This window comes from Lemur catta, chromosome 10 (genome assembly GCF_020740605.2).
Source record: "Lemur catta isolate mLemCat1 chromosome 10, mLemCat1.pri, whole genome shotgun sequence".
In the NCBI taxonomy this organism is placed as follows: Eukaryota; Metazoa; Chordata; class Mammalia; order Primates; family Lemuridae; genus Lemur; species Lemur catta.
The window spans coordinates 36,801,069-36,829,035 of NC_059137.1; the positions used below are offsets into that span (position 1 = coordinate 36,801,069).

Consider the following 27,967-nt stretch of genomic DNA (forward strand, 5'->3'; position numbering starts at 1 on the left):
GTTCTCTTGATATCTGTACAAGGCAGAGGCCCTACTTTTCTCCAGCAATCGCAGGCCCTGCTAACTCCTAACTCTGTATCAACAGCTATACTCGTAAAATTCACAGACCTCCTTGCTGACCTACCTCAACAGGTACAGATCTGACTCCGACTGCCTATCCCAGAACCCAGACCCGCCAGCACAGCGTAGGCTTCAGAAACTGCCCAACCCCACATACCAGAAGTCCCACCAACCAGATTCCCCCATTTTCACAAACCCCTGAGATTCCTTGCACTACCTTGCAAACCCTACAGACCTTCCCCGATAGGGCACATGCACGCGTCTACCCAGACGCCCCTAAAAGGCTCAAGTTCCTCAGGCAGCTCACACCAGCGCGAAAGGATCAAGAGAGTCCCGACCCGGCTCAGAGCCCTCAGGCTTGCGTTTTGGGCCTGGCTCCTGTTCCCCACCCCCGCCCGGATCAGGTCAGGTTTGGCTAGCAGCCTGCTGGCCGAGGCCCCGCCCCTCTAAACCTGCCATCACAGAAGCCGCACGTGGCTGGGGTGGGACCTCAGGCGACCTGCAGCCACCACTTTGTCTGCTCCGTCATCCATTGGGGCCGCCGCCGCCAATCAGAGCCAGCGGATCCGGGCTGGAGCGCTAGCGCCCGGGTGAGGCGAGCCGGGGTAGGGGCGGGGGGAGGAGAGGCTCCGCTGGGAAGGTGCTCGAGGTGGAAACGGGACTGGCTCGAGTTCTGCCAGGCCGGAATCCAAGGGGGCGGGTCCCGGTGAAAGGCTGAGCGACCAAAAGGGGGCGGGGATCAGGAGTGGGACCTGGGAAAAGCGGAGGATCCTGGGGAAATGCAAAGTAGACGCGAAGGGGGCGGAGCCAGAAGGGGCGGGGCCCTGGCTACTGGCGAAGAGCCGGAGGAATTAAAGAAACCAAGGAAGGGGGACTAGCCGCGGGAAGGTGGGAGGTGGGACAGGGGAGAGGGTGGGCCTGGGCGTTGCGGGGGAGGGCCTCGGGCCGAAGGGGCGAGGTTTGCAGGCCCAGGCTGCAGCTAGGGCTGCTCAGTAACTGCCCCAATCCACTACCTCCTCAAGTGCAACGGGACCCGCGGAACTACAGGTGTGGGGCGGGGTGTGCATGGAAGAAGGGACAAGGACGGGGGTGTGCTTGGCAGAGGGGCACTGTTGGAGATAATATGGAGACTGCTATGAGTGGGCGGAGGGGGGTAAGACACGGAGTGGAGGGAGCAGTTGGGGACTCAATGTGTGGGAAAGGAGGTGCATTCTCCAGAGCCCCCTGTGGGGGAAGGGCGGGAGTGCTTTGTGGGGGTGGGAGGTACAGTGTGAGGGGGCGGGGTCGCTGTGGACGATTGGTGGTGATACACGAGGGGGAGGGGATTTGAAGGCGCTTTGGGGGAAGCGGGGCTGTGTGATGGGGATGGCTGGTGATCTGGAGTGTGGGAGGGTCGGAGGGGCTGTAGGCACTGTGCGAGAAGGGTTGTAGGCCCCTGTGGCGGGGGGACGGGGGCGTGGAGATAACTCCTAGTACTAGGGCGCGGTAGTGACTCCAGGAAGACATTTGTGTTCTGTGTTCTAAGAGTGAGGGTGGTAGAATTAGTGGGGTGAAAAAGCCAGTCTGTAATGCTCCTTGCTGCCCAGCTCCTAACTCCATCTTCTGGCCTGGGCACTCTTAGAGAGGAGCCAGGCCCAGCCTGCCACCAGGGCTTGTGTGACTGTCTCAGTCTACTTTGGATCTGTCCAGCTGAGACTGGGGTTTCTTCCCCTACCTGATGTCCCTGGGGACCCTTCCCCCACTTGGTTCCTGTCAACCTCCCAGCCTAGTTCCTGTTCCTCCCAGAAGCCTGCCTTAGTCTCTGTCTCCCTCCCTCCCCCCTTTGCCCTGCCCTTATGCTCTGGGTGTGCTCATTTCCCACTTCCTTCCTTGCCTTGGGGCCTGGCCTGGTCCTTGCCCATCTAGGAGCTGTGCCCTGCACGGAACTTTGTACTCAATGACTAGAGACCCTGGTAATCAGCAGCAAGGCTCAGATCCCACCCCCACTTCTACCACCAAGGTCTCTCCCAACAGACCCCCAGATGACTAGTAGCCACATTTTACCACTTGCCAGAAACTGATTTTCCCCACCTTTGCCCCTCCCCTGGGTGGAGAATCCTAAGGTCCTCAAATATTCTGTGCTTCTATGGGAATGGGGAAGTGGTAAGGAGTATTGAGCGTCTTTGATCTATGTTTTGAGAGGTTGGTCACTTTTGTAAGCTAAGCTCAGGAAGGGATGTGAGGTTCCAGCCTCAGCCAGGGGAGGAAAAGGGAATGGCTCCCCACACTCCTGACTTGGAAGCTGACTGTCAGAACTGAGACTAGGACCTAGTCGTTCTCAGGACTCCTTTGGTTCCCTGAAGGGACTTGATGTAGTACCAGAGTCCTTTCTGCCCCTAAGCTAGCTGGGAGAGGGTGGGAAAGACTTGCATTCCACACAGTGGCTAAAGGAGTATGACAGTGTTGCTGAAATGGGGCCCCAAGCCAGCCTCCTCACAATAACCACCCAGTAGCTGAGAGACTGGCTGGGGAGGGGGTGTGTGTGCTGAGGACAGACAAAGCCCTGGGGTAGGGTGGGGTAAAGGAAGGCAGGCTGAAGCCTTTTGAGGAGGAGCTGATTGCTATGGCAACACTGCTTCCCAGACAGTCTCTCAGAGAGGGCTGGCCTGGGGCAGACACACTCTAGCTTCCTCAGTACTGGGGCGGTTTGTGTGAGTGGGTGGGGCGTGAAGAGAAAGGGCATCAGTTTGCTGGGCTGAGGCTGAGCATATAGCCTTTCTGCATTGGTGCAAGCAGCATTCAAATGCTTGAGCCTATCCTCTGAAACGGATATGAGTGAATAACAGCTATGAGAATTATAGCAGTACAAGACCAGAGTTGTAGTGGCCCTCAACAGTCATTATTTATTCAAACCTCATTTTACAGATTTGGAAATTTATGGCCAAAGAGATTGTGATTTCCCCAGGTCTCATAGTGAAAGAGCAGGAGTTAGGATCCAGGTCTCCTGATTGGTGTTCACTCAGCCCAGGGCCTGTTGTTTTCTTCAGCCAATGTTTAATGAGCACCTATCATGTGCCAGGCACTAATGTTGACTCTGGGAATATAAGCATGAACAAAACAGACAAAGGTGCTGCTCTCATGGAGTTTCCCTTCCAATAAAGGGAGAAATAAATTGTTTGTGGGTGTCAAGTAGTGATTACTGCTATAAAAAAATAAAACTAGGTAAGGCCTCTCAATTGTACCTGCTTGTATGCTGCTTTCCCAGGGCCACTAAGGCCTGGAACATCTTTGATCCTTTACTCTGAAGTGTTGTCCTCTGACCTCTGAGCAAGGCCTGGGCCTATGGTAGTGGCAGTAAGAGAGAACAAGGTGGGGTTGCTAAGGGAGTATTCCTTTCCTACAGTGTTCTGTGTCTCTACCTGTCTTCCTAGTAAGCTTTTACTAGGCAAGTCGGCTCTTACATTAGTACTCTGCAATTTTGTTCAGAGTGTTAAAAATTTCCTTAGTTCTTTTTCTTACCCATAGGGAACCAGCAATGAAGTCAGTACAGAAGAACTAGGTTCTTTTTCAAGGTTTTCCTCCTGGTCTGAGAGGAGGAGAAGGGAGCCTGGAGGAACTGTTGCTTGTTTTGTCTCTCCTAAGTCTAGAGCACAAGGAGGAAGCAGGGGGAGGGGAGCCTGTTTTTACTGTCTAATAACAACCTCAGGGCGCTTGTGGGCCCACAAGATGGACAAGGCAGAAACAAGGACCTAGGGCCTTCTGTGGCCTCTGAACTATAGCAGAATACACTTTCTCTCTTTTTGACTCTGGTGTTTGTTTCCTGCTTTTGTGGACAACTGGGAGGAAAAAAAAGCCTCCTAACTTCCAAACTGTCTGACTTGTTGACAGGTACAGAGGGCAAGGTAAACAGGACTATATATTTTCTTAGGTTGCCTCTAGAGCAGTACCTCTAAAAAAATGCCTTTGAATGCCAAATCCTTACAAAAGTTTCCATCCAGGTCATTTAAAGAATAGGAGGATTGGCTGGGTCCAGTGGCTCATGCCTGTAATCCCAGCACTTTGGGAGGCCAAGGGGGGAGGGTCGCTTGGGGACAGGAGTTGAGACCAGTCTGGGCAACAGAATGAGACTCCATATCTACAAAAAATTAAAAAATTAGCCAGGCATGGTGGTACCCCTGTAGTCCTAGCTGCAGGCTGAGGGCGGGAGGATTGCTTGTGCCCAGGAGTTCGAGTTTACAGTGAGCTATGATTGCACCACTGTACTCTAGCCTTGGTGACAAAGCGAGACCCTGTCTCTGAGGAGAAAAAAAAAAAGACTAGGAGGGCAAGGGTTAGGGGTGCTGGTTCTGCTGCCACTTGATTTGGCTAAGTCTGGGCTGGGCCTGGGGCCCAGTGACTCAGGGGGAGGGTGGGGAGTTTCGAGGGAGCTGTGAGTCATGGGGGTGAGATCCATCACAAGCCTTGGGCTCATTTCCCCCACTCCAGGCAGAAACCCTCCTATCCTACTTCCCTGGGTGCTCTGCCTCTTTGAACAAGGGCTTGTGAGTAGAAAGAGTGCTGGCAGAAAGGATGGTGCAGCCTGATCTCGGAATGGGAATTCAGATACACAAAAAATAATGCTGATGCCTGAAATTAAAATGTATCCCTGTCTCAGGAGCCCTTGCATCCCCTCTAACAAACGCAAAAGAGCATCAGTTATAGAGTAAGAGTGGGTCCCACTTTAGGCCTTTTTCTTCTGCTCTGGCATGAAGGAAGCTTCCTAGGTGCCAACAATCTTCTAGCTCTGGAGCTCTGGTTTAGAAGGTGGGGAGAGATGAATGGGAGTGGGGGTACTTAGGGTCTGGGGTCTGATATAGGAAGAGGAGGCTGACTTCGGAGGTTGTTGAACTGTGTCTATGAAAGTTCTGGGGCTTCCTCTTATTCAGCCTATTCCTATTACTGGAGAGTGGAAGGTTGGTAGAGGTGGGGTGAGAATTGGGAGGCCTATGCCTTTAATAGGGTTAAATGGCAGGGCACAGTGTTGCTTTAGACTGGCAGATGAAGGGTTAAGGAGACGGGCGGGGCGACCTTGGGTAGGCCTGCCCCCTTGTGGACCAATAGGCGGGCATCTCTTGGAGGGGGCGTGCCTCACACTTCAGGTCGCGGGGAGGCTGGCCTCCTATGGACCAATGAGTACGGTCGCTTACCAGGGAGGGCGTGGCCTTGGGGGGCGTGGCGGTCGTGGCCGCCGCGGCGGGGGTGGTGGGGCGCTGGGCGGGGCGGGCGGCCCCATCAGCTGGTAGGAAATGGCCTGTGAGTCAGAGGGGCAGCGGAGTCGGCGGCACGGAGCCGGGGCGGCCCCGGGGAGGGACCGTCGTAGGGAGGGGCGCGGCAGCGGCTGGTGGGCTGCGGGCGCCAGGGCCCGCTAGTATTGCACACGAAGCTGAACAGAGAAGAGCCTAGCAGAGCAGGGCTCAGCCTGAGCCACCCTTTGTCTGGGTTGGGGGCCCGTGGCAGGGAGGACCGGGGATCCGAGGGGAGGGACCGGGACGGGACGGAAGGGCCTGGAGCAGCGGCCACCGCAGCGGAACCAATTTGGGAGTGGGGTGAGTGTGCGCTAAAGGGAAAGAGCAAATCTCGGAGGCTCCAGTAGGGTATGGGGCCTGCCCCAGGCTGTGGGGAGGAGAGGAGTGAGAAAGGACCTGGGAGGCTAAGCAGGGGATAGGGGATCTTCCAGAACAAGGAGTCCAGGAGTCGGTGAGTCTGCGGGGCTTAGTTTAGAAGGACTGCTTAGGTCTGCTCCCTCTTCACTCAGGGTGAGAGAGCAGAGAGCAGAGGTTGACCTTCCTCCCCACGGTGGTGGTCCATGGTAACAGCCCCCCTACCTTGTGTGGATGTGTGTGGGGACAAAATGTAGAGCAGCTGGCAGCAGTTCTAGCTGCACAGGATGAGGGTGGAAAGCACATGGATAGGAATTCTCCTTCCTGTCACTCTCCTTGATCAGGGTAGAAATGGTTATCTTTAATACTGAAGGCAAGAGGAGAATGAGCCTGGGAGCTCCTACCTATACCAACACCCACCTCACCCACCTTCCAGGCCTAGCAGGTGTCTGAGGGTACAGACGTATTCTGGGACTTGTTGTTTTTGCTGGCCTTGCTCCCTTGGCATGTTGGGAGCTGTAGTCCTTGCCAGCCACAGCCTGGCACAGCTGTTTGATGCCAGCTGCTGCCCACCCCCTGCATGAAGGGTGAGGTTTGGCCTACCCTGCCCCCCTCCCCTGCAATCCTGCCCCATGAGTCAGCTTGAAGCCATGGTCTAGAGCCAGATTGGCTGAGTGGCAGAGGAGTGAGTCTTAGAGCGTCTGTTTGAAGGGGTGGGAACTGAGAGAGCTCTGGGGTTAATGAGCAGATGCCAGGCATGCAGGGGTCAAGTAGGGCATCATGTCATCACCTGGCTTCCCCAAGGCAAGGTCTCAATAGGGCAACTGGGATGACCTGGAAGCAGGGGTGCTAAGGAAAAGGCCCTTCCTGAATCTGTATGGCTTGGGTGGAGAAGAGAAGGAGTAGAGATTAGTGCAGGTTGTACCTTTTGACAATACTGACATTGGTGTTCTGCACTTTCTGGCCATCCCACCCACTACAGGGAACCAAAATTTTCTTAGGGATCTCAATTCTAATGACAACTCAGTGAAATAGGAAAGTGTGGAGTGCAATGATGGGAACTTAGTGTAGGAGAGATTTTCAGTTGCTAGGTACAAATCTTTCTCCCTGCCTCCCCCCACCCCCACTTCTGTTGTTGCTGATTCTCCCTGTACGATTAATCTCTCTGCTTCTCTCATGTGGGAAGTTTTTCTCTGCACTGTCAGGACTGCTGCCCAGATCACCAGGGCTTCCATTCCACTTTTTTTGAGCCCTGCTATGTGCTTACCCCTGTGCTTGGAGTTGGGTAGAGGTGTGGGGCACAGACCTTTCCTCAGGAACCTATGGTGAGACTAGAAGATGCCTTACTCACGGGAGCAAGTAGAACTGTCAGTGGATTACAGGAGGTAGTGACACTGTCAGAGGTGAAGTCTCAAAGGAGGGAGAGGTGTTTATGGTCTGGGGTGGACAGAGCTGACATTCTGGAGGGGATGGCATTTAGCCTAACCAAGGAAGAAGAGTAGAGCTTGGGTAGGCATACAAGGGGCACTCCTCGAAGGGGAAAGGGCATTGTGGATGGCAGGCAACACAGTCTACTGCCCAAAAGAGAAGGCTGACCATGGGGGCAGTTAGCGTTCAACTTGACATTCCCCTCACCCTACTGTGGGCTCCTGAGGGTGGAGTAGTCAGTGAAGATTATCCTGTGCCCTGGCAGAAAAGCAGTGGTTTGAGTTTTTGGGTGTTGGGTATGTGAGCGCTGGGGGAGGGGCGTGGAGATATACTCCTAGTTGCTTCCAGCTGACTGACTGCTGCTGCCTTATCTCTAGTTTGCAGAGCCTGGGGGGAGGGGTAGGCCCTGGAAAGTGTCTTCTGGCAGTGCCCCTTCCTCTCCCCCCACTTGTTTTTAGTTGGATTTGTTGCTTGTTGTTAAAGAGACAGACTGCTGGAGGCAATTGGTAGTTCAGGGCTGAGAGGCCAGCTTTGAGCTGACCTGAGGTTTGTACCTCTGAGGAGAGCTGATGGGGTGTGACTACTGTAAGACCTCTGCCCTTAGTGCTCTAGGGTTGGCACTTGTCTCTTTGGAGACAGGCATACGGGAAGGAATTGTGCAATTCGGTGGCCTTGAGTAAGAGAGATGACTTCTTGCCTTGGCCACCTCTCAGTCTACGTGGTCTCTTGGCTCTTGGGGGTATTTCCTTCCCGCTCCCATTTAGGGCAGGAGTCCCCAAGACGGTGGCCCTGACAAGCAGTCATGCTGGCTCAACTCACTTCTCACATCCTTATTACACTGAGCCAAGACTTGCTTCTCTCTGACTCCCTGGCAGCCTAACTCTGCCTTCTGGGCCCTGGATCCCAAGTCTGTCCCTTCTGTTTCTGAAGAGCCCCTCACATGGGCGAACTCTATTAGCCCACAATTGGTGAGGGGCTTTAAACAACTGGCTCCAGGGATCCTGGCTTATGTCTGTTCTTCTCTCCTCAGGGTCCATCTGAGCCCAGGAGCTGCAAGGAATGGTGGCAGTCACCTTGCCAGTGCAGCGGGCATGGACCAGACTGCAAGCTAGGGGAGCAAGGCATCAGTCAGGAAGAGGGGACACACAGCTAGGCTTGAGGCCTCTTCATCGGGGTAAGTGCCGGGGAGAGCTATAGGGAGGCCAGTAAGAAACCTGAGCTAAACATGTCACCCTCTCAGGAATTCTGATAGTGGTCTCTATATTCCATTAGTCCATCTGGGGATTTAGACACATTTACCCCCAAGAACCCCTCAAGGTCACCCCTTCAGGCCAGGAGAGGGTCTGAAACTTAGCAGGAAGGAAGAAGACTTATTGATTCCCCTGACAACCTTTTCTTCTCTTTTCTTGCACAGATGTCCCCAGGCCCCCCAGCCCAGGCCCAGCATAAAGGCCGTGTGGGGGGGCCCCCCTGACCCAAGGGGGGCTTCATGCGCCACGTGCAGGCGGAGCCGTCTCCATCCTCAGAGCCAGAGGCTGGCCCTTCACAGCCTCCAGTCAGGCAGGGGGCTCTCCAGGGTGGCCTGCTCATGGGCTACAGCCCAGCAGGGGGGGCAACATCCCCCAGGGTCTACCAGGTATCCATCTTTTCCCCTCCAGCTGGTGCCTCTGAGCCTCAAAGGGCCCTAAAGCGACCGGCCCCACCCACTGAGGGTCCCCGGGAGCTGAAGAGAGGCCCTGGGCTGGGGACCAGAGAGGGACTACTCCCTGAAGAATCATCTACTGTGGGGCTATTGGGCCCAGAGGGACTGGGGCTGGGACTGGGTGTGGCCAGCCAGCATTTCTCCCATCGTGGCCTCTGTGTTGTGGAACAGGGAGGTAGTGCCACCTCATCGTGGACTTCAGGGGCCCAAAGTCCCCCCTGGCCCCCATCAAATGCTTCCTGCAATACTTTGCACACCAGAGACTGGGCTTCCCCAGATCCAGGGGGACAGGTGTCCCTGGGGGAGTCTCCAGGGCCAGCCCCTCTGGGCCAGCTGCACACACTTGACACTGATTTGCACAGTCTTGCACAAATAGGGGGTAAGAGCCCAGTGGCTGGGGTGGGCAACAGGGGAAGTCCCTGGCCTAGGGAGTCCCCTGGCACTGCCAATGGGCACAGTCCCGAGCACACACCCCCTGGCCCTGGACCTCCAGGCCCCTGCCCCACCAAGCGAAGGCTCCTTCCTGCTGGAGAAGCCCCAGATGTCAGCTCTGAGGATGAGGGGCCAGCCCCTCGAAGGCGCCGGGGAACCCTGGGCCACCTTCCTGCTGCCAACAGTTCTGATGCCAAAGCCACACCCTTCTGGAGCCACCTGCTGCCCGGGCCCAAGGAGCCTGTTTTGGTAAGCCAATAGAGAAGCTTATCTACTACATTTTTTTTCCTATTGTCTCCTCCTCTGAGGTAATCATCTACTCTTTTTTTTTTTTTTTGAGACAAGAGTCTCACTCTGTTGCCCAGGCTAGAGTGCTGTGGCATCAGCCTAGCTCACAGCAACCTCAAACTCCTGGGCTTAAGCAATCCTTCTGTCTCAGCCTCACGAGTAGCTGGGACTACAGGCATGCGCCACCATGCCTGGCTAATTTTTTCTATATATTTTTAGTTGTCCAGTTAATTCTTTCTATTTTTAAGTAGGGACGGGGGTCTCACTCTTGGTCAGGCTGGTCTTGAACTCCTGATCCTTGAGCTATCTTCTCTTAAGTAGGTATTTGTGTGGGCGAAAGTGGCGACCTGGGTGGTGTTCCTATGAGAACTTATGATGAGCCCCTGCCCCAAAATATACCTGGCCTTTACTCAATCTGTTTTCCCAATCTTTCCTCTCCATAGGACCCAACAGACTGCAGTCCCATGGGGCGGAGGCTGAAAGGTGCCCGTCGCCTGAAGCTGTAAGTGACCAGCTTTTTCCTCTACCCTGTCCCTGTGAATGGGGGCAAAAGTCTGTAATCCTCTTTCCAGCACCAGAGTGGCGGACCCCAGGGCAGGAGTTCTAGATAGTAGGAAAGGGTGGGGTCCAAGGACATGACTAGGAATCCCAGAATACCTCGCACCAACCTACTGTGTTCCCTCCCCTACCAGGAGCTCCCTTCGAAGCCTCCGGAAGGGACCAGGCCTGCTGAGCCCCCCCAGTGCCTCCCCCATTCCTACCCCTGCTGTCAGCCGTACCCTGCTGGGCAACTTTGAGGTAGCTTCCCTTGGGCTCTGTGACTGGGGGGTCCTGGGAGGAGTGGGATGGTGGAATGTGGCTTGGTTGTATAAGGAAAAGAATTACCATCTCTCTCATGATATGTTTTCCCCACCCTAACCCCAGGAATCATTGCTGCGAGGACGCTTTGCACCATCTGGCCACATTGAGGGCTTCACAGCAGAGATTGGAGCTAGTGGGTCCTACTGCCCCCAGCATGTCACGCTGCCTGTCACTGTCACCTTCTTTGATGTTTCTGAGCAAAATGCCCCGGCCCCCTTCCTGGTATGACCTGATTCCAACTTCAAAGTGAGCTCATCAGGAGGATGAGGGGTTGGGGGCAGTGGACAGAGGGCAAGAGGTAGTTCTTACTTGTTCCTCACCTAGGAGTGAGTCAGGGCGAGGTGGGGAGAACTCTAGTGTGGGGCAGGGGCAGGTTTAGAGTGAGAGATTGTGGAGAGGGAGGAGTATTCAGGGCTCAGGGCTTTTCCCACCTTGGCTGATGGCTCCATGGCCTTCCCAGGGCGTCGTGGACCTGAATCCCCTGGGGAGGAAGGGTTACAGCGTGCCCAAAGTGGGCACCATCCAAGTGGTGAGTTTGCCCTGAGGGAGTGGGAGTGGAGAGAGAGGGAAATAGCCCCCAGGCCCTACCAACCTTGAGTGTCCTGCCCCCAGACCTTATTTAACCCCAACCAGACTGTGGTGAAGATGTTCCTCGTGACCTTTGACTTCTCGGACATGCCTGCTGCCCACATGACCTTCTTGCGCCATCGCCTCTTTTTGGTGCCTGTGGGTGAGGAGGGGAATGCTAGCCCCACCCGCCGCCTCCTCTGCTACTTGCTGCACCTCAGGTGAGGACAGGGCCCAGGGACAGGGAGGGAGGCCCAGGTATCCCTTCCCTGAATAGGATCTCTCTTTGCTTCTCTACTGTCTGGATTCTTAGTGTGATCACACTGTTTTCCTCCAGGTTCCGAAGCTCCCGCTCAGGCCGCTTAAGCCTGCATGGAGATATCCGCCTGCTTTTTTCCCGCCGGAGCCTGGAGCTGGACACAGGGCTCCCCTACGAACTGCAGGCTGTGACTGAGGCCCCTCACAATCCACGTTATTCACCTTTGCCCTGATTGCCAGCACTCTGAACCCACCGAGGGCCAACGACCTGCCCATCCTGCTCCATCCTGGATAGAGTACAAATGTGGAGAGATGCCAAGAGACCTTTCAGGCTTGAATTAAAGCCCTAGCCATGCTCATGCCCAAATTGATTATTTGGGTGTTTAAAGCTTCTGATCCTTACTATACCCTGCCCTACTCCGGGTACTCCATGTGCCTGTCCCTTCTCTTGGGTTTCCCAGGCCAGCTTAGGTAGGAGGAACCGGAGCTACCCTGAGGTTGTCCCAAGTTCCCAGGCAAGTCATGCCAGCATTGCCTCCCTGTCCTGGGCAGGGGCCACTTATTATTTTATTTATTTTTAATTTATAATTTATTCAAATTGGATTGCCTTGGTAACCTCCCAAACCTGATAATTGGCATCACCTCTCCTCCTTTCCCACTCTCAGATATTGCTCCAACCTCAGGAGTTGAAGAGGCATATGAGGGGGCGAGAGGAGAACTGCTCTCCCTCAGCTGAGGGCAGAGGGGTTATTCCAGAGGGACTGAGTCACTAGCCAAAGACTCAGCTTCCCCTGTCCTTCCGCAGTCCCTTCACTTTCCCTACCTTCTGACCCATCTCTGAAAGCCAACTTATGTGTATGTGTGTGTGCACAAGCTTGTGTTTGTGTGGTATGTGTGTGTGAGAGAGAAAGCGTGCATGCATGCACACACACAGGGGTTAGCCACCCCTTACCTAGGGCTCCAGACTCCAGTTGTCCCTTTCCTCTTGCCTGTGTCTCCTTGCTTTGGGGTCCTGACTGAGGAAGGTGTCCAGGGGGCAGAGTCAGGGCCAAGGACTGGGTCCCTCCTCTCACCTGGCCAGACTCTGACCCACCTACCTCAGCTGGGGTGAGGGACACCCCTCAAACTCAGTCATGTGGTTCCCAACTACCCCATTCCCCACTCCAGACTCTGACCCAGCCTCAGTCCTGACTCCTGGGGCTGGGCTGAGGGGAACAAGCATTTGCTGAAACTTGAAAAAACAAAATGAAAAAAACAGGAAAAAATTGTACCTGGTACTTTTTTTAGAAAAAAAAAATAAAAAAGAAAGAATAAATTCTTGTTTGGAAACTTGAATTAAGCTTTACTTTTTCTGTTGGAGAGAGGATATGAAAGGGGATGGAGAGCCTAACTGGAGCTGCGACTCTGCCCTTTCTCCCAGAGGGGGCAGCAGGCCTGAGCCCATGGGGCCTGGTCTTGGCTCTTTTTAGATAGTGAGGGGGGTTGGGCAGTGGGTAAAGTTTAGCCATAGAAGCTGAATTTTCTGAATGTGGATCTGGATTCTTATATTAATACTAGTTCTGTTAATGACTTTAGCCCCTCAGAACTTCAGTGCCCCATGTAACATGAGGGTGACTATGCAGTTCTCAAGGATGTGCCATAGGATCAGGAATGTGTACGGTGACATGCTCCAGACAAGGTTGAACGTTGAGGCTGTTTGCTGGACTCTGTATACAAGGGGACCAGGCCTAATAGACCGCTAAGAAAGAGAGGGCAAGAGCTGTGGTGCCTTGAGAAATGCAGGGAGGAGAAAACCTCGGACCAATCACCGGGCAATGTTAGGCCCAGTTACCATGGCAACGGGATTGGGGTCAGTCCCCAGTGGGAGGGCTGGGCACAACACAGCAGGACTACCAGAGAATGTCACTATGGCAACCATGGCAACGAGTCAGCTCGAATCCACTGGTCGCTATGGCGACAGATGGGGCAATTATACGCTCTGGAGAGTAAATTCAGTCTCCGATGAGGGTAAAGAACTTGGTGGGAAGTGTCTCTGGCTCACATGCACGCGGAAAGTAGCCTCCATTTCGGCCACCAGGCCTGGGACCTTGGGCTTGAATAGCAAGAACCAGAATAAGGACCAGCCTTGGGCCCTCTCCTGAAGGTCTGCGTTTCCGGGGGAACAACTCGATACACGCTCTGCCAAGTAACGCTGATTGGGTGAGTGTGAATGGGGGAAGGGACGGCCGGAAGTACATCCGGGGGAGTGGAACTGCAGGAGGAAAGGCTCGTGTCGGCTTTTGGAGTGACCACTCTGCCCCGCGTCTCGTTGGTTCCGGAGGTCGCTGCGGCCGTGGGAAATGCTGGCGCGCGCTGCGCGGGGCACTGCGGCCCTTTTGCTCAGGGTGAGAGCGAGGCAACCTTCTCCAAAGGGTCGGAACGGAGATCACCTGGTCCCTCAGTTGGGAAGGGGCGGGATTCCAACTTTGGAAGAGGACGGGGGTCAGAGGTCATGGTCCCCACGTGAGTCCCTTGAGAGTCATGGCTTAGGGAGATACCTCCAGTACAGAGGGGCGGGGCGCCAGGCTTACTGGGGTCTTTGCTTACCTTCGTTTTTCGTTCAGGGCTCTGTGCAGGCTTCTGGCCGCACACCGCGCCGCGCCTCCTCTGGATTGCCTCGAAACACCGTGGTACTGTTTGTGCCACAGCAGGAGGCCTGGGTAGTGGAGCGAATGGGCCGATTCCACCGGATCCTGGAGCCTGTGAGAATCTCTTCTGCCCCTCCTGGGCCAGCCAGATGCCTGGATCCCTCACTACATGGTGGTGGGGTTTGGGACCACCTTGGGGCCTGCCTGCACCTTTAGCTCTGGACTTCCTAGACCAGACCTGGCAGGGCCCAAGCTGCTGACCATCATCCCCATGTTCCCACCTTTTCCTATTGCCCTAGCATCCCACCGGCCCCATTCTTGGGGATCTCCCCCATCTACCCTCAGCCAGCCCTACCTGCTTGCCTAGAGATGGCTCCTGGCTCCCATTCTTATGACTCTCCCTTCCATTCAGAGACTTAGTTTGGCATTCCTATTCTCGTAGGTTTCCCTACCAGAGACACCCCAGCCTTCTGAGGACTCTTTCTTGGCAGAGGCTGCTGCTTTTCTGGGCATGTTCCATGTGTTTACACTCTACCTGTTCCAGGACTAGCTTAGATCCCAATCCCATAGTCCCCATCCTTCTGAGACCCATGACTCCTCTTCCCAGGGCTTGAACATCCTCATCCCTGTGTTAGACCGGATCCGATACGTGCAGAGTCTCAAGGAAATTGTCATCAACGTGCCTGAGCAGTCGGCTGTGACTCTTGGTGAGGGGTGCGGGGTGACAGGGGTGCTCTGAAACTGTTAGGATATGGTTGCTGTAGATCCAGATCTTAGGAGAAAGAGCCATTTGGGACCTGACCTTCATTCTTTTCTCTCCTGCTCCTGCAGACAATGTAACTCTGCAAATTGATGGAGTCCTTTACCTCCGCATCATGGACCCTTACAAGGTATCTGCCCCCTGCTTTATTCAGCCTTCTGAGTTGCTCACCTCACATTAAAATCCTGCACCCAAGTTTCTTACACTATCTGTGTCTCTTTCAGGCAAGCTATGGTGTGGAAGACCCTGAGTATGCTGTCACCCAGTTGGCTCAGACGACCATGAGATCAGAGCTCGGCAAACTCTCTCTGGACAGAGTCTTCCGGGTGAGTGGCTCTGAGCCAGAGTTAGGGTTTAGAGGCATATGCCTGGCACTCAGTCCTTTCTGGGGGTCAAGATCACTCCCAGGCCCTTCTCAGCTTAGGCCCTTGATAGGTGGGTTGAGGCTGTGGAGCTTACACCTGTCTTCCTCCAGGAGCGGGAGTCCCTGAATGCCAGCATTGTGGATGCCATCAACCAGGCTGCTGACTGCTGGGGCATCCGCTGCCTTCGTTATGAGATCAAGGATATTCATGTGCCACCCCGAGTGAAAGAGTCCATGCAGATGCAGGTGGGGGCTAGGGAGGGGTCGGAAAAGGACCTCAAGATGCTCCAGTGCCAAGGGGACCTGGACTCCCTTTCTGTTGTGATGGGTGTAGTTGCAGGTCTGTTGTAAGAGTTTCCACTGGTTTCTTATTGATGGGGGCTTCCAGGTGGAGGCAGAGCGGCGGAAACGGGCCACAGTTCTAGAGTCTGAGGGGACCCGAGAGTCGGCCATCAATGTGGCAGAGGGAAAGAAACAGGCCCAGATCCTGGCCTCCGAAGCAGAAAAGGCTGAACAAATAAATCAGGCAGCAGGTCAGCAGAGGGCAGAGGCAGAGGGGAGAATAGGGCATGGGTCTTTGAAGGCCGGTACTGGGATGGGAGCTTTCGGGTACTCTGACTTCATTGTCAAGCTGTGTCTTCTCTGTTCTTCCAGGAGAGGCCAGTGCAGTTCTGGCCAAGGCCAAGGCCAAGGCTGAAGCTATTCGCATCCTGGCTGCAGCTTTGACACAACATGTGAGAGGCCCCTGGGTGGGAGTGGAGGACAGGAATTGACAATGGAAGGGGTTCTCTAATCTACCCTTGAGGGGAGTTCCTGCCTGTGTGGGCCCTATTGAATTGGATTACATGATCCCTTATATACCCTCTTTCTAGAAACCTGTTCTCCCTTCTCCATTCCCCCCACCCTTTCTTCTCCAAGTCTATGATCTCTGATTTTATCCCCCCATGGCCACAGAATGGAGATGCAGCAGCTTCACTGACAGTGGCAGAGCAGTATGTCAGCGCATTCTCCAAACTGGCCAAGGACTCCAACACCATCCTACTGCCCTCCAATCCCGGTGATGTCACCAGTATGGTGGCTCAGGTTAGAGCTCTCTGAAGACCCAGCACAAAGCACCAGTGCCGGGGACTAAGCCTCCACCACCACCATTGCCACTTAATATCATAGGTGTCTTCAGAGTAGACCTCCCTTCATTCCCTTAGAGAATGGCTTTAGACCGCCTTTCATTCCCTTAGCGACAGAATCTCTAAGAATGAGACATCCCTCACCCTTGAAGATGAGGAAATCTTGAGATACGTTCTTAAGACAGGCTTAAGAGAGGGAAGAAAGAAAAACCAAACTCCCTGGCCGCAGTGCCACCTTTTTCCTTATAGCCATTGGTAGCTTGGGTGGCCCCTTCTGCCAGGTGTCCTCATGGTTTTCTCTCTGTCCCTCTCCTCAGGCCATGGGTGTATATGGGGCCCTCACCAAAGCCCCAATGCCAGGGGCCCAGGACTCGGTCTCCAGTGGGAGCAGCAGAGATGACCAGGGCACAGATGCAAGTCTTGATGAAGAACTTGATCGAGTCAAGCTGAGTTAGTGCAGCTGGGCTTGGCCAGGGAGTCTGGGGACAGGGAAGTAGCACTCCCAGATTCTGGCTCTAGCCTCCCTGCCAAGATTTTGGTTTTTATTTTTTTATTTGAACTTTAATCATGTAATAAACATACCAGTGACAAACCAGAAACTATCCTCTTTGATTGGGGAATGAAGTTGGGAAAGTCACCAGCGTTTTCTTTGGATGTTCACTCCCATACTCCAGTCCTGTCAGGTCTTGGAAGCTGATGCCTCCATGAGAAAGACTGAACTTTATGTAAAGAGAAACTATCCTTTCTGTCTTCAAGAGAAGCAGTGGGATAGGATGGAAGTATTAAACCACATGTCCGCTGAACGGCCAGCTGGGAAGTGTAGTCCCTCTTACTAAGTGTGGGGCTGTGTGTTCAAAGCAGGGTTTTGGGAGGATTTTTCATGCCAAAGAGGACCACCCTGACAGGGTAGTACTGCTGAATGCTTAAAGGGTCTTCAGGGACCAAGGACATGCTTCATTCATTCATTCAAAAATATGTAATGATGTCTACTATGTGCCAAGCTCCGTGCTAGACACGGGTTACAAAAACAACTGAGACTCAGTGGTCCCTGCTTTCACAGAAAACAAGGTCAGGTAGGGAAGACGGATAGGGGAGCGGGCAGTGATAGAAAGTAATAGATGCTATGGTGGAGGAAAGTTCTGACTGATGGAGCCTGTGGGGAGGAGCATGTCAGTTTGTGGGCAGCTGGGTTGCTCACTCTGCCTTTGAACTCAGGCTGAAAAAATTAGCAGGTTTTCACCCAGTTAGGGCCTAGAGTAGAATATGCAAGGGCTTATTGCTTGAGAGAAACTGGAACATTCAAAGAGTTGTTTGCTGCCTCTAACAGGTAGGGTGTTGGGGGGATGTGACTGTATGGCAAGGGCCAAATCACAGGGAGCAAGAGTCCAGCTGAAGGAGTTGGACGTTATTCCTAGGGTAGTAAGGAAACCGTGAGGGGTTTTTTTCTTCCCATGGAGATTTTTAAGATTGAAGTAATCACATTAATGTTTTAAATAGAGCTGACCTGCTGTAATATTGAGAAGGGATATGAAGGAGAGATGGGAGGCTGGGAGGACAGTAAGAAGGCAGCCTCAGTGATCCTAGGGAGGGTGATGAGGCCTTAACTGAGGTAAGGGGCGATGGGGATGAAGGTGGGGGAATGATCCGACATACTTTTGAATTAGAATTTATTCGTTTATCCATTTGATAAATATTGAATCCCAAATATATGCCAGGCATTGATGGTACAGTAATGAAGTAAACAAAATGCACTGTCCTCGATGAGTTGATGTACTATTTGGAGGGGACAAACCATAAGTAAGATGTGTAGATATTCAGATGTTGATGAGTTGTGCTACAGAGGAAATTAAAGGAAGTGAGATGGGGACTTTGGGGGAGGAGCTTTATTATTAAGTAGAGCATTCCAGGAAGCCTCACTGATGTTATATTTGAGCTTAGATATGAAGGAGGTGAGGGGAGCACCCATTTGGGCACCCAGGAGTGAAACTGACAGAGGAGATTGCAAATGCAAAGGCCCTGAGGCAGAGCATGCCTGGCTTAGAACTAGGAAGAGCAAAGGAGCTGTTGTGGATGGAACAGAGTTAAAGAAGCAAAAAGTGGCAGGCAGCTAGTATATAGGGCTATATAGAGCCACTACAAGAGCTTAGGCTTTTACTCTGAGAATAAGATTGTTTTGTTTTTAATAATACCTTTATTAAGACATAATTCACATACCACACAATTCACCCATTTAAAATATAAATTCAGTAATTTTTTAGTGTATTCAGAATTGAGCAACCATAATTTTAGAACATTTTCATCACGCCCCGCCTTTCTTCCACAATATTCCCTTGTATAGATACACCATATTTTCTTTATCCATTCATCAGTGGTGGGGATTTGGGTTCCCACCTTATGGATAATGATACTATGAACATTCAAGTACAAGTGTTTGTTTGTATATATGTTTTCATTTCTCTTAGGTATATATACCTAAGGAGTGAAATTGCTGGCTCATACAATGTTTAACCTTTTGAGGATATGTTTTTCAAAGCTGCTGCACCATTTTACAATCCCACCAGCAGTGTATTCCAATTTCTTCACAGTCTTGCCAACACTTGTTATTATCTGTCTTTTTTATTATAGCAGTCCTAGTGGGTTTGAAGTGTTATCTCCAGCATTTCCCGGATGGTTAATGATGTTGAGTATCTTTCCATGTGTTTATTGATTATTTGTATGTCTTTTTTGGAGAAATGCCTAGTCAGATCCATTGGCCATTTTTTAACTGAATTATTTGATTTTTCTACTATTGAGTTGTGAGATTCAGTTGGAGGTCTTGATAGAAGGTATTATTTATCCCCATTTTACAGATGAGGTAATACCCAATAATGACAATGAGTGGCAGAGCTAGGATTCAAGTCAAGTTTGATTCCAGAGGCCGTGCTTAACCATGAATGGACAGTGGTTCCCTGAGTTCTAGCTTGGTCTCTTGCCCCCAATTCTCCTAAATCACTAAATCTCCCGTCCAACTCAAGCCAGCCCTACGCTCCTTGACGAACTTCCACCGAGGAGCCGGCAGATGGCGATAGGGCCCCAGCGGGCCGCTCGGTCTGGCGCGCTCATCTCTGTGGTGCCAGGCCACGGGCGCCGCTGCCGCACTTCCGGGCGCCGTTCCAGGTGAGCCAGGGTGTCCCAAGAATCCCCCACACTCCCCTCACCCCAAAATAAGGGATTCTTCTCTCCAAGCTCCCACCCAGAGGTGCCCAGTACTGGGGCTAGGGTTCCCAGGCGGAGGCCGTGTAGCCATTGGAGGAGGCAGAGACACTCGGATGCCCGGGTCCCAGCGAGGCCCAACCGGCTCCCCAATCGCGAACCTGCCCTGCTGCGCTGCGGAGGTCGTGCCTCAGGTTTCCAGGAGAATCTGGCTGCCCGGAAGCGGAGCATGACTCCTCCCCTTCGTCCCCTTGGTCCCCGCCAGGCGGCGCCATTGGCCGGTCCAGGATTCCCCTGTGGCTTCGAGCCCTTGTCACCTAAGGGCGTTGAAATTACTGAGGAGAGAGATGCAGAAACGGCCGGTCAGAGAGCAGTCTACCACTTAGAATAAAGTTTCCCTTGTGACTGTCATTTTTCAGCAGTAGGATTTCCTGGTATATATATAAACGTTCCTGTCCTCTCTCTACCTACAAAGGTCCTGATTCAATAGGTCTGGGGTGGGGCATGGAAATAGCATTTTTAACATCAGCTCCAGGTTGATTGATGCCCAGAGTCTAGGACCTCACCTTCAGAACCATTGCGATGGGTTGGTTTGGGGACTCTTTAAGTCCAGGAAGGCTTCTAAGAGGAAGATTCTACCTGGGCTTTGTATTCAGGGACCAGAATATCCATTGTTTCTTTGTCCCCATCGTGATGCATTTCCTCCCCTCGCCCCTACCAGGATGCAGAAAATCTCAGTGCTGCTCTTCCTGGCCTGGGTCTGCTTCCTCTACTATGCTGGCATTGCCCTCTTCACCAGTGGCTTCCTGCTCACCCGTTTGGAGCTCACCAACCACAGCACCTGCCAAGAGCCCCCAGGCCCTGGGTCCCTGCCATGGGGGAGCCAAGGGGAACCCAGGGCCTGTTGGATGGCTTCCCGATTCTCCCGGGTTGTGTTGGTGCTGATAGATGCTTTGCGATTTGACTTTGCCCAGCCCCAGCGCTCACACATGCCTGGAGAGCCTCCTGTTTCCCTACCCTTCCTGGGCAAACTAGGCTCCCTGCAGAGGATCCTGGAGACTCAGCCCCACCATGCCCGGCTCTACCGATCTCAGGTTGATCCCCCTACCACCACCATGCAGCGCCTCAAGGCCCTCACCACTGGCTCACTGCCTACTTTTATCGATGCTGGTAGTAACTTTGCCAGCCACGCCATAGTGGAAGATAATCTCATTAAGCAGCTCACCAGTGCAGGTCAGTCTGGGCCCCTTTAAAGGCCAGGAGTACCTTGGCAGATTTCTTTTTTAGAAGTCAGAGAGCTAGAATTTTGGTTGCCCAGCTGCATGCTTGACTAAGATGTGGGGGGGGGGGGGAGGGGGAAGGGCAGAGAAAGAGACAAGGGCCATGCATGTAGGGAGCTGTTTGGGGGACAAAGGAAAGGGGATCCAGGCTTGTGAAGCTTCTAATCTGCATGGAGTGTTGGTTTTACTCTTGGAGAGCCTCAGTAAAGGGGCAGGGGAGGGATGAAGAGGAGAAGTTACAGGTCTCACCTTGTAAGTGTGGAGAAGAGAGGGGAGAGATCCAGACCCAGTTCACTCATTGACTAGGAAAAAGCAAAATAGACAGAGGCTGAGAATTAGCAGAGCATTTTGTAGGAAGCAGAAGTGAGAGGTCTGGGTGGAGTATGGTTATCAGGCGTATCTTCCTGGTGGGAAATGTTAGGCCCTGAAGGATAAGGAGTTGCTGAAAGGAATTGCTGTGCCTTATGCTGTGCCTTAGGGTGCATGTTTGGGATTTCTGATGGGTCTTTAAAGGGCCTCCTCTCCTTTTCCCCCCACCCTGACTCCTGCTCAGGTTCTGATTCCCTGTCATGTTCCTGCAGGAAGGCGTGTAGTCTTCATGGGAGATGATACCTGGAAAGACCTTTTCCCTGGAGCTTTCTCCCAAGCCTTCTTCTTCCCATCCTTCAATGTCAGAGACCTACACACAGTGGACAATGGCATCCTGGAACACCTCTACCCCACCAGTGAGCATGGGATCAGAGCACCAAGTCCCTGACTAAGACTGGGAGCTGGGGAGGGCTGCTTTAGTCCACAAATTCTGAGCCTCCCATGGGTGTAATGGCCTGGGCTTGTATCCCTGAACATAGAGGAGTATCAAAGCCTGGCTGGGGTTGAGGAGTGGGCCTTAGTCCCCTGTGCTCAGTGTTCTCCCTCTCACAGTGGACAGTGGTGAATGGGATGTGCTGATTGCTCACTTCCTGGGTGTGGATCATTGTGGCCATAAGCATGGCCCTCACCACCCTGAAATGGCCAAGAAACTTAGCCAGATGGACCAGGTGATCCAGTGAGTATGGAATATTGGCTGCGGGAGTGGGTTTGTATCTGAGAACCTCAGGATATATGGTCCCAGGAGAAGTCCTTATCTGTAAGCCTCTTCCCTGGCTGAATTTTGTCTTTTCCAGGCCTTTTCTGAGGCTTGGAGCCTCATCCATGTAGAATAACTCATTGTGTGGCTTTGGGCATCAGGGTCATGGCCAAAGAGGTATCTCTTTGCCAAAGGTCTAGGCCCTACTAATGTAAGTCCTAGGTGGGGTGAATGGGACCCTGAGAAAAATTTTTATCCATCCCTACCTTCTGACACATTTCTTGGCCCCCTAGGGGACTTGTGGAGCGTCTGGAGAATGACACACTGCTGGTGGTAGCTGGGGACCACGGGATGACCATGAATGGGGACCATGGAGGGGACAGTGAGCTGGAGGTCTCAGCTGCACTGTTTCTGTACAGCCCCACAGCCCTCTTCCCCAGTGCCCCACCAGAGGTGAGGCCTGGGGTGTGCCGCATCTGGTCTCCCAGTATTTAGCCCATGTCAAGATCACATCATCCTCATGGACCCCTCATTTTAGGCCTCCAAATCCATGATCATGGGTATCCCTCACCCTCATTTCCTACCTAGGCCCCTATGTCTTCCATCCCAAACACTGACTTCAACTTTGTGATGAACTCATTGATCCCTGTCCTTTCCCTCTAGGAGCCAGAGGTGATTCCACAAGTCAGCCTTGTGCCCACACTGGCACTGTTGCTGGGTCTACCCATCCCATTTGGGAACACTGGGGAGGTGATGGCTGAGCTGTTCTCAGGGAGTGAGGACTCCCAGCCCCACTCCTCTGCTCTAGCCCAGGCCACCGCCCTTCATCTCAATGCCCAGCAGGTAGGTAAGGGGGTTGGGCTTCCAGGTGACAGAGCTTGGGTGGGCATGAGAGAAGCATAATGACCCATTCCATTTTCCTTTGTTTAGTCTTAATCCCACCTTCCATAGCTATGTCCCCCTTCCATCATCCTCCCATTCCTCCATCCTGCACAGAGTTTGGGTCACTGATTTCCAGGTACCCTCTTGTGTAATAGCTATCCTTGACTCTGCCCCAATTTATATCTCTGACCTGTTCCCCTTGGCTTCTGGCCTTTTCTTTGCCAGGTGTCCCGATTTCTTCATACCTATTCAGCTGCTACTCAGGACCTTCAAGCTAAGGAGCTTCATCAGCTGCAGAACCTCTTCTCTAAGGCCTCTGCTGACTACCAGTGGTTTCTGCAGAGTCCCCAGGGGGCTGAGGCGACACTGCGGACTGTGATTGCTGAGCTACAGCAGTTCCTGCGGGGAGCTCGGGCCATGTGCATTGAGTCTTGGGCTCGTTTTTCTCTGGTCCGCATGGTGGGAGGCGCTGCTCTCTTGGCTGCTGCCTGCTTTCTCTGCTTGCTGGCATCCCAGTGGACAACATCCCCAGGTTTCCCCTTCCGCCCTCTACTCCTGATACCTGTGGCCTGGGGCCTGGCTGGGGCCATAGTGTATGCTGGACTCCTGGCAACTATTGGGTTGAAGCTGGATCCAGTGCTTCTAGGGGCTGCGGCTGCAATGAGCTCACTCCCCCCTTTTCTGTGGAAAGCCTGGGCTGGCTGGGGGCCTAAGAGGCCCCTGGCAATGCTGCTCCCCTTCCCTGGGTCTGTCTCGTTACTCATGCTCTTTCGCTTGGCAGCATTCTTCTCTGATAGTTTTGTTGTAGCTGAGGCCAGGGCCACCCCCTTCCTTTTGGGCTCATTCGTCTTGCTCCTGGTTGCCCAGCTTCACTGGGAGGGCCAGCTTCTGCTACCTAAGCTGGTCACAGTACCTCGCCTTGGTTCTTCATCCTCAGCAGGCCTCCCACGGTATGGTGGGGCATATGCCCTGAGGCTTGGAATTGGGTTGCTTTTATGTACAAGGCTAGCTGGGCTTTTTCATCGCTGCCCTGAAGAGACACCTGCTTGCCACTCCTCTCCCTGGCTGAGTCCTCTGGCATCCATGGTGGGCGGTCGAGCCAAGAATTTGTGGTATGGAGCTTGTGTAGGGGCACTGGTGGCCCTGTTAGCTGCTGTACGTCTGTGGCTTCAGCGCTATGGTAATCTCAAGAGCCCTGAGCCTCCCATGCTCTTTGTGCGCTGGGGACTGCCCCTAATGGCACTGGGCACTGCTGCCTACTGGGCACTGGCTTCGGGGGCAGATGAAGCACCCCCACGTCTCCGGGCCCTGGTTGCTGGGGCATCAGTTGTACTACCTAGGGCTGTGGCAGGACTGGCTGTTTCAGGGGTTGTGCTGCTACTCTGGAAGCCTGTGACAGTGCTGGTGAAGGCTGGGACAGGTGCTCCAAGGACGAGGACTGTCCTCACTCCCTTCTCAGGCCCCCCAACTACTCAGGCTGACCTGGATTATGTGGTCCCTCAAATCTATCGACACATGCAGGAGGAGTTCCGGGGCCGGCTAGAGAGGACCAAACCTCAGGGTCCCCTGACTGTGGCTGCTTATCAGCTGGGGAGCGTCTACTCAGCTGCTATGGTCACAGCCCTCACCCTGTTGGCCTTCCCACTTCTGCTATTGCATGCAGAGCGCATCAGCCTTGTGTTCCTGCTTCTGTTTCTGCAGAGCTTCCTTCTCCTGCATCTGCTTGCTGCTGGGATACCCATCACCACCCCTGGTAAATATATATCTCAGCCCTGACTCATCTAAGGATAGTAGTGATGTGAATTCAGCCCCTTTTGTTTTCAGGGAGATGTTGCTCCTCATGTTCCTCACCTTGACACCAGGTTCTCATGCCTTACACAGTTGGGAAGGTCTTCCTGATGTCCTCTCTCTTACCTGCCATAGCAAAGCTAATCGATCCCTCCTGTTGGCTCTCAGGGTTCATGGAGAGGGAAGACAAGGAGTCCTCCGAGACTCCTTGTGGAAATGCTGCATCCTTATGAGCATATTTCCTGATTTTCCAGTGATGGAAGTGGTGAATTATGAATATATAATGGCATATTGAGCTGTGTGTATTTGAGAGAAAGAGATCGACTATAGTGCGGTTCAGATCAGCGTGGTGGGGCTTTGTGCCCCAAAGAGACTTAGAGTAAGTGTTGACTGTGAGGAGGTTGGGGTGATAGACATGTGAGTGTGTGTGAGAATTAGCACCAAAGTAGTAGGAGTATATGATCTTGGGGCAGTAGGCTATGGATTGGGGAATGAGATGTGACTGTAAAGGGGCATATCTTTTCCTCTAGGTCCTTTCACTGTGCCATGGCAGGCAGTCTTAGCTTGGGCCCTCATGGCCACACAGACCTTCTACGCCACGGGCCACCAGCCTGTCTTTCCAGCCATCCATTGGCACGCAGCCTTTGTGGGATTCCCAGAGGGTCATGACTCCTCTACCTGGCTTCCTGCTTTGCTAGTGGGAGCCAACACCTTTGCCTCCCACCTCCTCTTTGCAGGTACCTCCTCACCCCTCACTTGCTTCCATTGTTTATTCTGGCTTTGTGGAAAGAAAGGAAACCCCTGGATTTGAGTGGAGAGATGTGGTTTTGTTGGGTTGTTGGCAGCTCTTGGCTTAGGCTAATTGGAACCCAAGCCAACAAGGGTGGTTGGGGACCAGTGTGGACTGGTTCCAGGGTCCTCCACTGATCCCAGCCCTTCCCTTCCCCGAGGCAGTAGGTTGCCCATTGCTCCTGCTCTGGCCCTTCCTGTGTGAGGGTCAAGGGCTTCGGAAGACACGGAAGCCCCCAGGGAATGAAGCTGAAGCCAGAGTCAGGCCTGAGGAGGAGGAGCCACTGATGGAGATGCGGCTCCGGGATGCACCTCACCACTTCAGTGCAGCACTGCTGCAGCTGGGCCTCAAGTACCTCTTTGTCCTTGGCGTTCAGGTGGGTGTAGGAGAGAGATCAGAGAGTTAATGACCTCTTCTCATGTGTGTGTGTCACATTCTTTCATACTTTCAAAAACCCTGGAAAAGAGCCTTGACTGAGGTACACATAAGTGAAGTGTTTGCCCAAGCCCAGTGGTCTCATATGGCAGCTTTGAGAATTGAACCTGCTGGTCCTGGATCCTAGTCCTGGATTATTTCCTGTCTACAATCTAGATCCGTACCCTGCCATGCATTTGGGGATCACTGCCTCAGTGGACAGACTGGAAAAGCTGAGGTAATGACCAAGATTTTTTCCCAAATTGTGGTCATAGATCTTCCTCTTCCTTTTCCCTAGAGGCAGATATGGTGCTGACATCTCCTTCCACCCTGGGAAGCAGAGCCTGAGTGTTAGCAACACAGATAGACAGTGACTTGCCCAAGGTCACATAGTGAGTCAGTGGTTGATCTAGGACAAGAATTAGGTCTCCTGACACCTACCTAGGGTTTTTTCCACCGACATGCACTACTTTCCTCCTCCTTCCATTTTTCATAGGGGCCTATAGCAACTCTCCCTTTGCCCTGCTTCCTCCTTCCCTCACAAGTAACCCAGCCCCTCCTCTTCTTTAGATTCTGGCCTGCGCCTTGGCAGCCTCCATCCTCCGCAGGCATCTCATGGTCTGGAAGGTGTTTGCCCCCAAGTGAGTACATTTGCTTGAGAAGTAGATGTGGTGGGGAGGGAGAAGCTTGGAGCAGAGTATGAACATCCTAAACATCCAGGGTGGCCAAGATTTGCTTCTGTAGGGAAGAGGTTCTAGGACTACTTTCTGTTTCCTGAGATTCTCCACTTTTCTTTGCAGGTTCATTTTTGAGGCTTTGGGCTTCATTGTAAGCAGCGTGGGACTTCTCCTGGGCATAGCTTTGGTGATGCGAGTGGATGGTGCTGTGAGCTCCTGGTTTAGGCAGCTAGTTCTGGCCCAGCAAAGGTAGCCTAGGGTATGGTTGCTGGCACCTGGCTACAGAGAGAGCTGAAGCACAGTTTAGCCTGGACTGTGCAGGTGGTGGATGATCTGTAAGAGAGGCTCAGCCATACCTCTTACCATCATGCAGCCAGAAGCTGCTGACTTCTGGGACTTCATTATTTTATAACTCAGAATCACAGCGGTGCCTGATCCCTAACTCCTGATTTGGATGCATCTGAGGGACTAGAGGGATTTCTCAAAATGGAATAAAATAATAATGTAAATATGTGTGTCTGAGATGTGGGGGAGCCCCCACCATCCTATAGTGGTTGGGGGAGGGTCATTCTCCTCTCCTACTAGGCACAGATGGGATAAGTCGTCTTAGGCAAGCCTTGCTGCACCTGAGAACCTTTAGGAAGTGGTTGGAGTTGTCAGAATTCACTGCTCCCACCTCTTCCCGAATCATTCCTATTATCCCACCTGCCATTTTCCTTTGCCATGTAACACATTTTGTTAAGTTCATATGCTTTGGCTGATAAAGAGAAAAGAAAAGCCCAGGCATCACAGAGCACGCAGACTTTCACTGTCTGGAGCCCCAAGTAATACTGTGTCCCCTCCTCCACTGTGTCCTTTCACTTTAGAACACCCTTTGCCCTTCACTTCTGTGAAAGCCTTCCTCAACCTGTGCTGCCTTTTATCAGACCTACCTGCCCATCTTATACAGCATTCCACCTGGTCCCATTGATTATTCCTGACTTGAAGCCAAAACTGCATGGATCTAATGCTTCTCATGTATGTCTCCTGTGCCCTCTGTTCATCCCACCACCTCTGTCATATTTGAAGTGTTAGCGTGGGATCCTCCTGGAGACGTCCATCAAAAGAGTTGGGAAGAGTCCCTGGAGAGGTGTCATGACTGGGATTTGAAGTTTGAGCAGGACAGGAGGAGCCAGGACTACTGAAAGATGGGACAGATGTTAAAACCATGGGATAGGCTGGGCATGGTGGCTCACACTTGTAATCCTAGCACTCTGGGAGGCCAACGCAGGAGGATTGTTTGACGTCAGAAGTTCGAGACCAGCCTAAGCAAGAGCGAGACCCCCGTCTCTACTAAAAAAATAATAAAATAAATAAATAAATAAATAAATTAGCCAGGCAATTGAAAATAGAACCAATTAGCAGGGTGTGGTGGCACGTGCCTGTAGTCCCAGCTACTCGGAGGCTGAGGCAGGAAGATCCCTTGAGCCCAGGAGTTTGATGTTGCTGTGAGCTAGGCTGACATCACAGCACTCTAGCCTGGGCAACAAAGTGAGACTCTGTCTGAAAAAAGGAAAAGAAAAACAAACCCATGGGTCCTTCTGTTCTTTGAAGACTAAGAAAAAGAAAAACAAAACAAACAAAGAAAACCATGCGATAGCACCTACTTTTTAGTTGGCTGGAATAATCGAGGCTGCGTAGCAGTGGTTGTGAAGTCAAAGCATTCACTGGTAGGTAGCCAAAGGAATCGTTCAAATTATTAATGGCCAATGGTCCCTAGTGTTACAGAGGTCAAATAGAAAGATGATGA

The 27,967-nt window shown here is 52.8% G+C and overlaps 3 protein-coding genes across 9 annotated transcripts; all 3 read left to right on the plus strand.

Moving 5' to 3' along the window:
- The first annotated feature begins 928 nt into the window (after positions 1-928).
- FAM214B (family with sequence similarity 214 member B) lies at positions 929-12,549 on the plus strand. Of its 4 annotated transcripts, none has more exons than XM_045562902.1 (9): positions 929-948; positions 8,137-8,280; positions 8,521-9,489; positions 9,972-10,030; positions 10,221-10,326; positions 10,453-10,611; positions 10,850-10,918; positions 11,002-11,177; positions 11,294-12,549. In XM_045562902.1, the coding sequence occupies exons 3-9, from the start codon at positions 8,596-8,598 to the stop codon at positions 11,445-11,447; spliced, it is 1,617 nt and encodes a 538-aa protein (XP_045418858.1). In that variant the 5' UTR covers positions 929-948; positions 8,137-8,280; positions 8,521-8,595; the 3' UTR covers positions 11,448-12,549. The 4 variants fall into 4 exon arrangements, with proteins under 4 accessions (XP_045418858.1, XP_045418856.1, XP_045418855.1 ...); XM_045562900.1 differs by having other exon boundaries at positions 945-1,107; XM_045562899.1 differs by lacking the exon at positions 929-948 and adding an exon at positions 5,310-5,624.
- A 904-nt stretch (positions 12,550-13,453) lies between these two features.
- STOML2 (stomatin like 2) lies at positions 13,454-16,684 on the plus strand. Its single transcript, XM_045562903.1, has 10 exons — positions 13,454-13,598; positions 13,818-13,955; positions 14,449-14,548; positions 14,673-14,731; positions 14,826-14,927; positions 15,077-15,211; positions 15,354-15,498; positions 15,620-15,699; positions 15,920-16,048; positions 16,407-16,684. The coding sequence occupies exons 1-10, from the start codon at positions 13,554-13,556 to the stop codon at positions 16,542-16,544; spliced, it is 1,071 nt and encodes a 356-aa protein (XP_045418859.1). The 5' UTR covers positions 13,454-13,553; the 3' UTR covers positions 16,545-16,684.
- A 2,506-nt stretch (positions 16,685-19,190) lies between these two features.
- On the plus strand, positions 19,191-26,689 carry PIGO (phosphatidylinositol glycan anchor biosynthesis class O). 4 transcript variants are annotated; one of them, XR_006737816.1, is made up of 11 exons: positions 19,200-20,514; positions 21,143-21,286; positions 21,483-21,606; positions 21,921-22,080; positions 22,291-22,470; positions 22,735-24,262; positions 24,828-25,034; positions 25,252-25,463; positions 25,679-25,739; positions 26,072-26,142; positions 26,302-26,321. XR_006737816.1 is itself a non-coding variant. In XM_045562904.1 (11 exons), exons 2-11 carry the CDS (start codon positions 20,004-20,006, stop codon positions 26,429-26,431), a joined length of 3,267 nt encoding a protein of 1,088 aa, XP_045418860.1. In that variant the 5' UTR covers positions 19,204-19,245; position 20,003; the 3' UTR covers positions 26,432-26,689. The 4 variants fall into 4 exon arrangements, 3 of the variants coding, with proteins under 3 accessions (XP_045418863.1, XP_045418861.1, XP_045418860.1); XM_045562904.1 differs by lacking the exon at positions 25,679-25,739 and having other exon boundaries at positions 19,204-19,245; positions 20,003-20,514; positions 26,302-26,689; XM_045562905.1 differs by lacking the exons at positions 25,679-25,739; positions 26,072-26,142; positions 26,302-26,321 and having other exon boundaries at positions 19,194-20,514; positions 25,248-25,382.
- Positions 26,690-27,967: the final 1,278 nt, after the last annotated feature.